The sequence below is a fragment of the Labrus mixtus genome, chromosome 21 (assembly GCF_963584025.1).
Source record: "Labrus mixtus chromosome 21, fLabMix1.1, whole genome shotgun sequence".
NCBI lineage: Eukaryota > Metazoa > Chordata > Actinopteri > Labriformes > Labridae > Labrus > Labrus mixtus.
Genome location: NC_083632.1, coordinates 19,454,358 through 19,469,163, shown reverse-complemented (window position 1 = coordinate 19,469,163; position 14,806 = coordinate 19,454,358). Strand labels below are relative to the sequence as shown.

The 14,806-nt window shown below is 41.2% G+C and overlaps 1 protein-coding gene across 1 annotated transcript; it reads right to left on the bottom strand.

The window, feature by feature from the left end:
* Positions 1-1,923: 1,923 nt before the first annotated feature.
* Positions 1,924-14,534, bottom strand: vps35l (VPS35 endosomal protein sorting factor like). The gene is made up of 30 exons (XM_061028962.1): positions 14,379-14,534; positions 13,591-13,690; positions 13,231-13,413; positions 12,991-13,110; positions 12,880-12,904; positions 11,802-11,881; positions 11,375-11,503; positions 11,186-11,270; positions 11,050-11,106; positions 10,834-10,930; positions 10,699-10,746; positions 10,044-10,137; positions 8,982-9,182; positions 8,798-8,844; positions 8,126-8,237; positions 7,880-7,996; positions 7,744-7,797; positions 7,563-7,643; positions 7,402-7,464; positions 7,227-7,312; positions 7,029-7,109; positions 6,732-6,795; positions 5,479-5,577; positions 5,307-5,384; positions 5,026-5,140; positions 4,580-4,719; positions 4,306-4,471; positions 3,516-3,634; positions 3,135-3,284; positions 1,924-2,952 (listed from the first exon to the last, which is right to left on the bottom strand). The coding sequence occupies exons 1-30, from the start codon at positions 14,393-14,395 to the stop codon at positions 2,854-2,856; spliced, it is 2,907 nt and encodes a 968-aa protein (XP_060884945.1). The 5' UTR covers positions 14,396-14,534; the 3' UTR covers positions 1,924-2,853.
* Between the last annotated feature and the right edge of the window lie 272 nt (positions 14,535-14,806).

The window sequence follows — 14,806 nt, the reverse complement described above, 5'->3', positions numbered from 1 at the left end:
ACCAGCATGGCCAATACTAAGTAAGAAACGACTAAATAAATATGTAAATCAACCAGAAAAGTAGTGTTAAAACGGAACTCGTACACGATTTATTTTAAGTTTCCTTTATCAATGAAAAGTGAAATAAAAAAAACTCTTAACAAAGTATAGGTGAATAATTGAAAAACAGGCTGTTAGTAAGTAACACATTTAATGACAAAACTTTATTGTTACTCTAAGAGATTATAGATTTATTCAGTTCTTTGTTTCATAAGATGCTGGTTGAAGATTGGCTGTTTTTGGTACCACATACAGGACTGGCTGACTTGATGTTGTAGTGCTGCAAACGGACAGATGGAATAGAAAACCTGCAAACAGATGTTTCAGTGACTCAGCTTGAACAGTGTTGTTTTCAGTCATGAAAGAACCTATTTTTGACGTCAGGGCGACGAACCCTGCAGGCTTCTCAGTGAAACCACTGAGGTCTGAAAGGGAAAGTCAAGTCAAACACACTGTTCCCTTAGTCAGTCATCCAAATCACACGAGTCTTATTATTCACAACTCTCATGGGTTCATTTGAATTTAAGAGCTCTTTTGTTTTGCTCTCCTAAAAGTCAGGTGTTTTAATTTTTTAGTATTCTTTAACATTTGGCGGTAAAAAGGTGTGACCAAAGACTCCTCCATGTCAGAGAACACTATCATAGCTGCTGTTGTTGATCATTATTTCTTCTTTCGAGAACTAAACGGGAGTGTTCGCCCTTTGTCGATGATTCACTAATTGTGCAAATAAACTACAACTGAGAAGAGTTTGAGAATGTCTTGAAACAAAACTGTGTCCTGTCCTCTTTTTAAAGCACAATCTTTGTGTCCTGTATGTTACTTAGTTTTTATTTTGCATTAGTCATACACAACACAGCTGTTGGGACAGAGTTAGCTATAATGCTAAGTTACATCTGTGGTCTCTGGGCAGCAAGATGTAAAAAGAAAACTGACATTTTTATTCTTCACCTAAGACCATAACATCTTAAAAACGTACCTATGAGCAGAACGTTTGTAAAATCTGCAACTATAGGTGTTTTCAGACCAAACAGTTCCAGGGACTTTTTGCAGAGGACCTATCCACAAAGGAGTTCCCTGAGAACTACACATGAAATCAGGCGTTTTTCAGACCATAGGAACTTCTTCATAGTTCCAGGAACCCGCCTCCTTATTTATTCATTTTGCACCGCAGGAACTATGAACTATTTTAGTTCCTAGAACCCTTTTAAGAGGAACCTTTTTAGCTCCTGCCCGAGGCAAAAAAAAATCACAGGTGGCCCCTCCAAGCCGCATTCATCCCCATTATGTTTTTTAGCAGAAGTTCTGCATTAAAGTGTCTCTAGTCCATATTTAGAGGGCTAGACAAGCATCAATCAGTGATTTACTATTATACGAGTGAGTACTGTAAGATGGGGCCCCTTTAGGGAGGTTTTCTACTGTCATGGCAAACGTTGCACATTTTGAGCCACTGCTGTGGTTTGAAGTTTATCAGACCTTGGGGGCCCCACGCAGCTGCCTGTTTGACAAGCAGCACCTCTAATGTAGACAGAAAAAAAAGTTTCCATGCTGTGTAGTGGTCAGGGAACTCTGTACACAGTAGTGGATAGTTTCTCTTCAAAAAGACCCCAGCACTTTGTTACAAAAACACCTATGGGGACTTTTTTTCTGTTTGCATTCATACTGCTATGGTACCTACTCTGAAGCTAAAAAAGTTCCTCTAGACGGGCTTATAGGAACTAAAATAGTCCGGTGAGGAATTAATAAAAAAAAGGGGGGGGCGGGGTTTCCAGTGGTTCCTAAAACTATGAAGAAGTTCCTGCAGTCTGAAAACACCTGATAATGCTGTCATGTTCATGTTTTATTAATTAAATAAAAATGTAAGAAAAACAAACCCCAAACTCATGATTGGTATTAAATACAAAGCAGAACGTTTATTTCTACAAATTCAGCATGTTAAGAAAATGATACTTCAACAATAATGCTATGTTAACTGTATTCACAACACTACGTTACAGAGCATTGTAGAGAACAGACGGGATATATTAAGATGTTAGACTGTGACACCAGATGTTACTTAAGTCCAGAAATCATCCAGAATCATGTCCTGATTGTATCTTTGCACCCTCTTAACTATTGGATGATCCATTGAAGGGTTTTGCTACTTACTTTTATTTAATGTGTGAAATATTGACAATAAACAGGAGTAATGAACAAAACTAGTGAGAACTTTCTCCTTGCATTCATTTTGGACAAGGCAGTACCTTTTATCTCTTGATGATTTTCTTCTTGTACATGTGTTTCCTGATGAAAAATCTCATCCAGCTGTTTTTTTTTAAAGTCAATCTTATAACTCGCTGCAAATCTTTGCTTAGGAAAATCTAAACAAAGTTTGTTTCTGCAGTATGCTGTAACTCACTTTGTCTGACAACGACCCCTCAGCAATGGTGACAAGCATTTCAATTCGTTTTATAGAAATTATCCATCTGGTTGCTGATGGTCTTGTTGGCTTTTGTTCATCATGAAGAGGCCTCAATACCAGTTATAGTCTGTTTCATACCCAGATAAAACTGCTCACAGGAGCTTTCATTAGTTGTTTTTCAAAGGCTTGTAAATCACAAAAAAAGGAATTTTGGCAAAAGAGCAGATCAGTCTTTGAGAAGCAATATGGTTCTTATTTTTTAACAACTCACATCTCTTCAGATGTTCACACACTGTCCTATCAGAATAATTCATTATATATACATAATACATTAAGGCATTCTTTTTCTTTTGTGATGCTTTGACTTGTATGCACTTGTTGCACAAACATTTCACAAACGCTGTCGAGGTTTACACTCAGGTGCGGGACTGCAGCGCCAGCCTCTGGACCGTCTCTGTCAGGTGATTCATGTCGGGCTGCTGAGCCTGGTGCTTGATGTACTCCAGAGTCCGGACCTGGAGCAGCGAGAGAAAACAGGAAGTCACTAAGGTTGCTTTCACAGGAAGCACGTTTACTGGTGTTTTTACAAACAGTGAGAGGAATCAGGAAACATTTAAAGAGTTATGGGCAGAGCTGCTTGAGAAACACTTCAACATCTCTCTAAGGTGAGTGTATGTGTGCCTCTGTGTGAACTCACTGAGACCCGCGTCTCACAGTATCCATGTTTGTGGCCCAGATTCCACAGGTTGACGGACAGCTGGCTCAGCTTGTTGTTCCTCAGATCACCGTGAGCGAGCAGGACGCCGAACAGGGAGAAGGCCAGAGCGCCTTGACGCCGTGTGCTCTGCTGCAATGAGAAAACACCAAGTCAAAGCAATGCTATTAATGACCGGAGTGAAGCAATGCTGGACTTTTCCACCTGTACTTGAATGCAGCATAATAGAATCAGATATATGATTTATCTAAAGAGGGAAACTCTAAATCTGGAACAACAGCTGCTTCAACGTTAACAGAGGTGACTTTTTTTTGAGAGCTAAAATACAATTCAAATGTTAGTAAATAAAAACACCTGCATCACCTCATCTCGACCGAGGGCCTTCATGTGGTCCAGGATCTGTCCGATGAGAGTCTCACACAGCTTGTTGATCTCTGATAGAAACTTGGGATCACCTCCATAAAGGGTCTCGTTGGAGTCAACTGAGACCAGGAAGGATGAGAAAAGGTTACTTTAGGCTCATATAAAAAAACTCTCTATGAATCTCTACAAGTTGAAAAAAATATGAGAAGTGAAGCCTCCTGTTCTGCAAAACTTAAACCTGGTTGGTTCAGAAACTAACCATCAGTAAACCCATTAAGAAGGTGTAACATTCTGTTCACCTAGATTTAGTTTTCAGACAGAAAATGAACTTCAAATGTTCATTCATCATCAGTGTCTTTCATATACAGTTTAGTGATGGAGTAGAGTGTCTTTCTGTGTGTGCATATACCTTTAGTGATGGAGTAGAGTGTCTTTCTGTGTCTTTCATATACCTTTAGTGATGGAGTAGAGTGTCTTTCTGTGTCTTTCATATACCTTTAGTGATGGAGTAGAGTGTATTTCTGTATGTGCATATACCTTTAGTGATGGAGTAGAGTGTATTTCTGTGTGTGCATATACCTTTAGTGATGGAGTAGAGTGTATTTCTGTGTGTGCATATACCTTTAGTGATGGAGTAGAGTGTATTTCTGTATGTGCATATACCTTTAGTGATGGAGTAGAGTGTATTTCTGTATGTGCATATACCTTTAGTGATGGAGTAGAGTGTATTTCTGTATGTGCATATACCTTTAGTGATGGAGTAGAGTGTATTTCTGTGTCTTTCATATACCTTTAGGGATGGAGTAGAGGTAGGCTTCCTGGCTCATGGCGGCCAGCAGCGGCAGAGCACTGACGTAGACGCGCACCTTGGCGTCGCTGCTGTCCTCCCAGGTGTAATCCTGGACCATGTTGAGCAGACCTCGGACCAGGTAGAGTACGCCATGCTCAGGATGGTCCTGCAAACACAAACACACACATTTCAACACTTATGCTAATGGTTCTGTACTTCATCCCCGTTTGACTCTGTCCCCCATACCAGAAGAGAGAGGAGAGGTGGATCTTACCGGAACGACCAGCAGTGTAGACAGAAAGTTGTTGATGAAGTCTAGCAGGAAGCTCTCGGAAGAACGAAGTTTTCCCTCCACACTGATGGAGCGAGGAACCTCCGGGAGAATACCGACCGCTGCTTTGAGGAAAGCATCCGCTATAGATGTGGGAAAAAAATGGAGGAAAGGAAAAAGGAGGGGGAAAGGAAGGCAACAAGTTAAATGTGGGATGGCGATAAGAAAGATAGGAAAATGAGAGGGTAGGAGAAAGGAAGGTCAGGGAGTAAAAAGAGGGACGAGTGGGGGATGAAAAATGGTGGAGAAAGAGAAGGAAGATTAGAAGAAAAAAAATGAGGAAAAAGGAATGAGAGAGCAAAATAAATTGTGTAAAAATAAGCATTGTAATCTCATCTTTGACCCCATTTGACCCCTAGTGTTAATGTTTAAAAAAAGCAGCTTCTTACCCTGAGAGAGACACTGGTTGGCGAGTGCGACCTGGCCGGACAGCAGGTAGAGGCTGAGGCGACTGAAGATGCTGCTGAGAGACGGGATGGTGATGAAGCTGTACGCAGCACACGCCTGCATAAAAAATGAAAAAAATGAATTAAAGAGCAACGATTGGTTTCTCTGAATGCGAGGTCATTTCCCTCTATATATTTCCCTCTTCCCTCTGCACTGCTGAAACCTCTTCCTTTAGGAGAGTACGGTGGCCTGCAGGGATCAGAAGCTTTGCATTTCCACTCACCCTGACAAAGGCGGCGGTTTTGCGGGAGTGACTCCCTTTCATCACCCGACTCGTCTCCATGGCCAACTGGTTCACCGTCTGGAAACAGCAAGGTGAGCATTCAGCATGAATACCACACACACAAGTTAACACAGAAAGAGAACAAATCACACACAAACAGATTGTTACTGACATGAATGAGCTGCACCAGCACTGACTCCAGGTTACAGAAGGTGGCTCTGGCCTCCACACAGAAACTCAGCTGCTGCTCAAAGTCACGGCCGAAAGAAACCTAAAACACAAAAAGAAAGAATGTAAGAGGTAAGAAAACAGAGCTCCTCTTACCCAATGAGTGCTTTTTACACAATTTACTGGAACTGCACATCACTTTTTTTATCATAAGAGAGTGGTTACAGGGGTCACATTAACGTGGGAAAGTTAAGAATGATCTGTAGACTCGGTCAAAAAAAAAACCATTCTATCAAATTACATGAACTAAAAAACTCACACATGAACCACATGTGGATGGACAATGCTTTACGTAATTACTTCTTGAAGCACCAAGTTGTTGTTTTTTTTATACTTTTAATGTTACATTTTTTTATTCTATTTTATTTATTGTAATAGCTTCTTATTCTGTATTATTTAAGTTGTTGCTAGTTCTGCTTTATTTCCCTGTTAATCGTTTAGCACCAAAACACCAAGTCAAATTCCTTGTATGTGTAAATGTACTTGGCAATAAAACTTGATTCTGATTCTGAAGTTGTTTATTTAGTGAATCCAACATTCACTACTTAGAAGAGAAGCAAATGTGTATTCATCCCCAGCTGAAAGTAGTCCCAGACATGAAGACTATTCCCACTTGACTGAGGAAATCTTCTTCTGTTCTTATTAAGGGAGGTTTCAGTGAAATAAGAAGCTTAGGAATAACTTTGATCTAGTTCCAAATAAGTAAGGAGGAGGACACTTACAAACCAAATCTGAAAACGGAGGCTGAGGCTGAGGTGAGATATTGGTGGATTACATGCACTCAACAGTGTCAGGATCAGAGTAAAGACTGTGTAAGAGGCCGTAGCCTCTGGATACGGGGCGTCTGCTTTAAGCTAAATTTAGTTAAACCTGCGCCTCACCTGAGGCCTCTCTAATTTAAAATGATCAGTTACCAACACTACACAGCAGGGTTTGGTTGAATCATGGGATTTGTAGACTATACAAAGTACATTATTATATATGTGATATGTGGCTCAGTTGGTAGAGTTGGTTGGTTGTGGGTTCAATCCCCAGCTCCTGCAGCCACATGTGTGATGTGTCCTTGGGAATGGGATGGTTAATACTGATGGCCACTTTACATAGCAACCAAGAGTGTGTGAATGTGTAGGCGTGACCTGGCTGCAGTGTTAAAGTGCTGGTCTTATTTTGAAATCACTGACTAAAAAGGAGTCTCACCATGCGGATGAAGCCGATGATCAGCACAGCCAAAGATCTTTTCTCGTCCTCCAGAGTGAGAGCGCTGAAACACAGAGAGCAGACAGGTCACACTGACTGAGGGCTGGCAGCTGTGAGGAGAAACATCTGTCCACGCTGACAATCTCTATAAACAAATGAATTCATAAAATCACTGACGTCAAGTCAAAGTAAAAAAAATACAAAATAAAACCATGACGAGATACATTTTTTTTACCAAAGTGCAGATATGAAAGTGATCATATGCACAGAACAGACAAACACAATCAAAAGCCCTACTTGACAGAGTCGTGCATGGTCTTGCAGATGTGCAACATGGCATTGAGGATGACGGGGTCTCTGGTGGGCTCCATCTGGTGTCTGCAGGAGACCAAACAAGCACATGGAGGCAATTTCATTACATAACCGTGAGACTTGATTTAAAAAGGTTTGAGCGACGGTTTCACAGCTGTGGATAATTCTCTCATTGTGTCTCACTTGATGAAGACCTCCATGATGGATCTGCAGACCTCCACCCTCACGCTGTCTTTCTGGAACATGTCTAAAAAAGGTAAGAAACGCTCCTGCAACACAAAAACAGTTTGGCAACATTAGGGAACAATAAAAGTCAGACCGTGAAAAGCTTAATCATCTTTTAGTGGGAGTTGCTCACCATGGAGAAGAGGACGGAGAAGTCGTTGAAGTAGGTGAGGATCTTCCTGATCACTGACTGCAGCTGCGCATAGAAACAGAACACAAACACAGTCACTGCAGGGCGGACAGCAGGATGAGGATGGTGTTTCATGATCCTGAGGGAACCAATGAGCTGCTGACCTGAGGATAAGCGTCCTCAAACGCCCGGTCAGGGGTCAAGTGTTTGATGATGTCAGCCAGGACGGTGTTGACCTCACGTTTCTAACAGGAAGGGAAGAACATGATGCAGACTTTTAATCTCATTTCATTAAAAAAAAGTGCCCCAACCCGACTTCTTCCTTCTCCTGTGTGTTTTACTCACTGTGAAGTGTCGGCAGGTGAACTCCACCCAGATCTCAGCACAGTTGATGTAATCCTTAAAAACCACAAACAGTTATGTAAACAGCCTAGCTTGAATATCTTCATGAACGTGTGAGCAGCATCATTGGCTCAGTCACCTGAGGACTGCGGACTTTAGTGACCACTTTCCAGGCTTCGTTCAGGATCGTCAGTCTCTCCGATTCTGGAGGGTCGGCACAAGCCAGACTGCGACCCAGTGACCCGAACAGCAGATGCTGGAGAGGAGACAACAAACAAGCCTCCAGTCACACGTCATGCAGATTTAAACAATGCTTTAATTTATAGTGGAATAAAAACTCCAGATTCAAAAACCTCACACATGAAAATCACTATCAATCTCTGACCTTTGGGAATCCAGCCTCGTCGCAGTCTTTGATCATACTGATGAAGTCGGTGGCTCTCGCTGCAACAAACTCCGGCCTGAACGCCCTCATGACTGAATTCAGCAGCAAGGCACTATGGGAAACAGGGACATGCCAGATCTTTTGTTTTCAAAGGTCACTGACACTGACTGAAAGATTTGTAAAACAGTCATACATTTCTGAGTATTATATTAACCTAGTAAGACTTTCTGTGTCCATAATCTGCAATTTCATAAACAGCTTCCCAATTGTTCTGACTTTTTCAGATATTAAGAAGTGATTTAGATAAGCAAATGTCTTTCCTAAATAAAATTGTAATTTAGTTTTTTTCCCCCCCGAGCTTTCCTTTCCTGTTCCTACTTAAGACTCCTGAGATTTATCTTGCATCTGTCAGAAGGTGTTGGGGACCAATCCACTACATAAATTGGGACGACGAGATGAAAATGAGCTAGTTAAGCTAAATCTGACACAAAGCATAATTTCTCTTCTGAGGCTAGTTTTATTTTCTCCACTGTCTCTGATTCAAATAAAATTAAAATAAATGATGAAGTAGTATTTCTCTCCTGAGGAACATTTAGACGTGGATCTTTTGTTGCACCTCGTCTTTAACCATCAAGAATCAACAATATTTCCCTCATGATTGAAACCACTCACTTGTTGCCCAGCTTCTTGCATCGCTCCATCATTTCTGTCAGCAAAACCTTTAACGGAAAACACAAAATGCTGTTTTTTTTTTTTTTGGGAAGTTGCCAAGTTCTGCAATTATTCATCATCTCTCCGTTTAAGAAGATGTAAAAAAATAATGTATGAAGTGTAATGTGTGTGTGTGAGCGCTTGCCTCTGGAGCTCTGTAGGCGATGCACTGCAGGATCCAGTTGATGGCGGGGGAATAAAGCGTCAAGTACTCGGGCACCTCCACCCTCTGCTGGACCAGCTGGTTCTGCACGCTCTCCCCGCTGACCTGCCGGAAGGTCCCCAGCAGGTCGAAGAAGTTGCGGTTCAGGCTGTCTTTCAGCTGGGGGGCGACCTCCATGCCCACCTGATGGGAGAGAACACGGTTAACTTAGGCAACAAGTGACTTCAGCAGAGCTACTAGTTTATTCAGACACCTTTATTTATTTTATTTTTATTTTACATACTTAATTGAGAGACATGTTTCTCACACACACAGACCTGAATCACACACATGCACAAACAGGACCTGTGGACATCAGTGGAGAGATGTCAGAGTGGGGCTGCTACACACACCGCTAAGCAGGGAGTGCACAAGAGCTGTTGGGGGTTTGATGCCTTCCTCAAGGGCCCCTCGGCAGTACTCGGGGAGTGCTCTGACACATCTCCAGCTACAAGACCAACTTCCACATTTTGGTCTGCACCGGGACTTGAGCAGGCGACCCTATGGTTCCCAAACTTAGTCCCTACAGACTGAGCTACTCATGTTCTGCGTATCATTGTAATTTTCATGAGCCTCTTAGTACTTATTTAACTTCTTATTGTGTTTGTTTGTGTTTTTGTAGATGTTTTTCCACTATCTTTGCAGTTGTTTTGTGTCTCTTTGTATCATTTCTGTTGCTGTTTTATTGACTTCTAACGAGAAATTGAAAAAGTGACTTTAACCTGCTCTGTAGCTGATGACCCTTCCAGTGATCGGTGATTATGCTAGAATAAACTGTATAAACAAAGGGCATTTCCGCTAACACACAAAGGATACTTTACTGTTTGAGCCAAACAAAACGAGGATAAACTTTAACGTAGTGAAATGTAGTCGTCACACATTTCTCAAAACATTAAAAACAGGCAGTTTTACCACCAGTGGAGAATTGTCTCAGAAACAGGAGACGCTTCAAGAAGACAGCGAATAACGACTGAGGATAAATGGTGAGAAGAGAGCTTGTCTCACCCTGCAGAGGTACGCTCTGGTGTACGCTGCCACCAGTGGGTCTCCGATTCCTCTGATCATGGCCGTCAGCCGAGGGAGTGTCTCCGGAATACCACTACGCGGGACAAAGAGAAAACCTGTTCATAGTCTGAATGATAATAATAATAATAACTTTATTTATATAGCACCTTTAAAAACACAGGTTTACAAAGTGCTTCGACAAACAGTAAAGGCAAAAACAAGAGCAAAGCAAACTAACCCAAACACAGAAGAAAATAAACAACAGCAAGAACACAACAAATGCAAAATACTCCAAATAATAATAGACAATCCAACAGATATAACCCATATAGCAACATACCCAACAGACATATATAACCCGACCATCATAAGAACCCAGGCAGGACAAGAACCCAACAACACAGGCTGAGACCAAGAGGACCAAAGATTTAAAAAGATGTAAGAAAATAAAAGAGCTAAAAGCAAATAATAATAAGAAGGAAGAAGGAATGAGAAAAACAACTATTATGCAGAAAGGAAAAGTTGGTGGGTCCAATGTAACAAATATATGCAATTCAATTCATTCAAAGAAGAGATTGAGTGATACTAAGGGATTTAAATTAAACAAAGGCAGCATATGTAAGTATAAGTGATGAGGGGAACTGACAGTACGTACGATTTGTTCAGGAAGCGGTTGCACTTCAGAATGGCAGCTTCGACATATCTGTCAACAGAGTTCAGGAGTCAAAGAGTCTTTTATGATGCATATTGTCACAAAGACAACATTCACTATGATGCTTATAAAGGATACAGCCTGGGCAGAAGCTCTCTGATGGAGGCGATCTTGAAGAACCAGTTGAGGCAGGTCTCCTTGGCGGTGTCGTTGACATCGTCCACTGTGAACGACTCTGCAGCAGGAGGACACCGAGCAGATATAACATTACCTTTTGGACAACTAGAAGATCTTAATGCTATTGATCAAAACAATAATAGACTGGATATCGTAAAACTAACATCCCATCTGTACCTGGTAAGGGTCTCGGGTCCGAGCACATGGTCCAGATTCTATCGTACACCAGCCGGCCTACAAAAAACAGAAAGAGTACAATCAGAAAAGAGATTTTTCTTTACTGAACTGAAAGAAACACGGCTTCTACACGCACCAAAAGTGTCCAGGATGTCAGTGATGAGAACAAACTTGCTGGGGTAGAACTGGATCACTGAGGTGTCTGACAGAAGCTTGGAGCACTGGAATACAAATCAAAGATCACAGATCAGCACTACTGGTTAGGACGAGACTTTCTCCCTCATTATTTAGAGGTAGAGCGTTTTTTTTTTAACAGCACGGTTACCTGGATAACGATCTTCAGGGCTTTGACTTTCTGGTCGGAGGCCCAGGCCTCCTTCAGGGACTGGTTCAGCTCCTCGATGCGGTTGGCGTAATCCTGCTGGGAGAGGTTCAGCAGCTCTCTCTGGGAACCCTGAACACAGAAACACAGACAAAGAAGTTATTACTGATGATGAGTCAAATGATGTTTATGAAAAACAAAATCTCTTCATGCTTCAGTTTATTTTACTGACAATGAAGGTTGACATTTTCTTAGTGTTTGTCTCACACACTTTAATTCAAGTCTGTCAGAATCAGGAGTGCACATGATTGAAAAGTTGAATTATTTAAACCTGCAAGTCATTATTCAACAACTGAGCCTTTACTACACCGGGACACACATACAGTATATAACACCTGCTCCCATGTGTGAAAGATGCACCAGAACATACTTCCTCAAGATCATCCAGCTCCTCCAGGCGAGTTCGAACTTTCTCTGAAACAGCTGACGATCCTGGACTCGGAGCTTTACCTGCAGTGACATCAGGAGTACTTTGTTAGCTGTTAACATGGTTCAAATACTACAAATAAATACAAACTTTTTTGTTACTTAGGGGAAATTTGTTTTAAGCTTTTGCGCAGCACAACAAGGTTTAAAAAAAAAAATCTGATTTGTTTGCAACCATGTCTGTTTACAACGTTTCCTGAAGACCTCACTAATGATGGGATAAGAAAGACTAATAAGAGACATATATGTAAAAAGAACTGTCAAAAAAATCATTCCCTGTAGGTTCTATACTAAATGCCACCCCTTTCAAATTCAAATCATTAGTATTAAAGTCCCCATGAAATGAAAAATACATAAAGAAATTGGACAATCTACTTTTCAGTTTAAAGCTCCCTCAGACTGGAACAATCTGTCCGATTCACTCAGCTCTCCTCTCTTATCTTCAAACAGCTTGCTCCTGTTTTTAGTTCTGCTGATGCTGATACGTGGATTGATATGCTCAATGTAAAATGTATAAATTGTTTCTATATGAATGTGGGCCTGTGTATCTCTATTCATTATAACTACTGCAGGTATATCTGCATCTCTAGGTGGGTGAGGGAGGGCTCTGTGTATGTGTGAATGTTAACGTCTTGTAATGTTTTCTATGTAATGTTCATTTTTGTCTTTTCATTTGTGTAAAACGAGATTGGTGCATCTCATGGGGTCATCCTTCCAATAACATTTCAACATATTCCCGGTCTAAATTCAGCGTTCCTGTGTGAAATGTTCATTTATCCCGCCTTCTGTCTTGTGATTGGTTCTATCCTGTTTCAGTTGGAAACACGTCACACAGCAGTGAGATACTCTCTAAGTTTCTGTTTCATGAGGACTTTAAACGTCTTAGTGTCAATATACTGACATCAGTGTTAATGTTTTATTTCTAATGGCAAACATATAGCTGTATGGTATTGAACAGATAGTACTTATATGATAGCAGTAATTTATCAAAGATATTAAGATTAAATAAAAACTGGTCTTACCTCTATCAGAACCCATGAAAAGATTCTATGGAGAAAAATAAATTAGAATTAGTTTTTTGTAAGTGCAAACACAGACTGTTTAAAGATACTTCTAGTAAAAGGCTGACTCACTATTGAGAGTTTCTCAGTGGTGGTGAACCTTGCCAAGATCTCTCCTCGTTTTGTTGACCAGGACTCAAAGTCGTGTCCCACCGCCTCTTCATCCTTCTCCTTCCTCTTCCTCCCAAGGTCCTGAAGGCAAAAAAAAAAAAATCCTTAAAAATAGTTTTGCCGTCATCTTCTCTTCACGTCTCAGTGAACACAACAGCATATCTCTAAATAGGAATGGTTCTGTGTGTGGTGTGAACTGACCCCTGTGGAGGCGCTGTGTGACATGACGGGGGCCTCAGTGGCCGAGGCTGCAGCAAACATCGAGAGGGGGTCGGTCCCGTCCAGCATGGAGCTGAGGGGATCTGCAGGCGCGCAGGAGGAAGACGAGGAGGACGAGGAGGTGCTGCCTTTACGAGCCCCGCGCCGGGTCTTTGTGTCTGTCACCTGAGAGGACAGCAGAGTGGACCATCAGAGTCGTTAGTAACAGATATAAAAGCTGCCTTATTAATGCAAGAAACTATTTAATAATGCATTGACAACATGCAGTGTTCCACTTCAGTTTCTGTCACTTAACATAAAGATTGGGTTTAACTATACTGAGGATAACAGCAGATAGTCTACCATGATGGGTTTGAGGGGGTGATAGTCTCCAAACTCGACCAGAGCACCTTCAGGTCGACATCTCTGCAGCTCTGCCTCATAGTTGCGCATGCAGGAACGCCTTGTTACACAAAACACAGACAGGAGACAAGATGAGGTTCACTACGTCCATTAAAGATTCAGTTCAACACTGAATCACAACATCAGTTTACACCTAGTACTACAAGTGATGCTAACACAACATATGTTGAATATTTGATTTTGTTTTTGGAAGTCCAACCAGGATCTGTGTTGTTGCCTTGAGCACAAAAATAAAAGGCTGTGGTGACAGAGGACATGTAGCTTTCATCATAGGAGGCAAAGGTCAGCTCATGACAGAGATACAACAGAGCAACCATTACATTAAGCAATGACACATTCCCAAAGTGATTGAGGTAAATGCATTTTGGCTTGCACTGCAAAAACCTGAAGAAAACAGGTCTAGCATCAAATGTAAGACATTCTCACATTGGGAAATGACAGTGCTTCAAAATCACTGAACCAACTTTGACACTGTCCCATAGGTTTTGTTGGTCTACAACAGTAACACAGCCAACAGGGGCCTTTGAATAAGACCATCACAACACTTGATCATGCATATAACTCCTGCAAAAACAAAACTGTAAGAGAAGTTGACCTTTCTTTAAGACGCTGACACGAACCAGCTCTACATGTACATTCTCAACTCCGCATTTTATTAATACAAACAAGATCGAACAGTTTCCAGTAGATGAAATAGTTTTTTTCATATTGAGAAAGGAGCATCTTACCACTGCACCGCAGCCATTTTTCTACAATCATATGACACTTGAACACTTCCTGGTTACGAGCACAGTTTCGGGAAAGAGCTGGTTGTTGCTTCTGGTTGTTGCTCAGTTAACTATTTATTGTTTATACTGTAGGAAAGCTCTTATGAATGGATAATATTTGGTTGTTTTACCAATTGTTGCAACGAAAGCGTAAACTGAGAGATGTTTCATTAAATTGTTGTAGCTAAATTAAACTTCATTTCCCAGAACACATTGGGGCTAGAGGAAGAAAGAGAAGAGATCCCACTTTGAAATTATTTTCCAAGCACCGAACTCCCGTAAAGAAATTTACAGTTTTCTGGCTGACGGGCTACTTTGATAAAATAAACTAAAGTAACATAACCATGGTAGAACCATACACTGTTCAAATCAGCAATAACACTGATATA

Bases quoted from the DNA above. Each gene is read 5' to 3' on its own strand.
- vps35l (XM_061028962.1), bottom strand. The intron at 5,385-5,478 runs GTCAGTAACAAT...TGCTGTTTCCAG, and splicing joins TGCTGGTGCAGCTCATTCAT to ACGGTGAACCAGTTGGCCAT. The intron at 3,285-3,515 runs GTGATGCAGGTG...TTCTCATTGCAG, and splicing joins AGGCCCTCGGTCGAGATGAG to CAGAGCACACGGCGTCAAGG.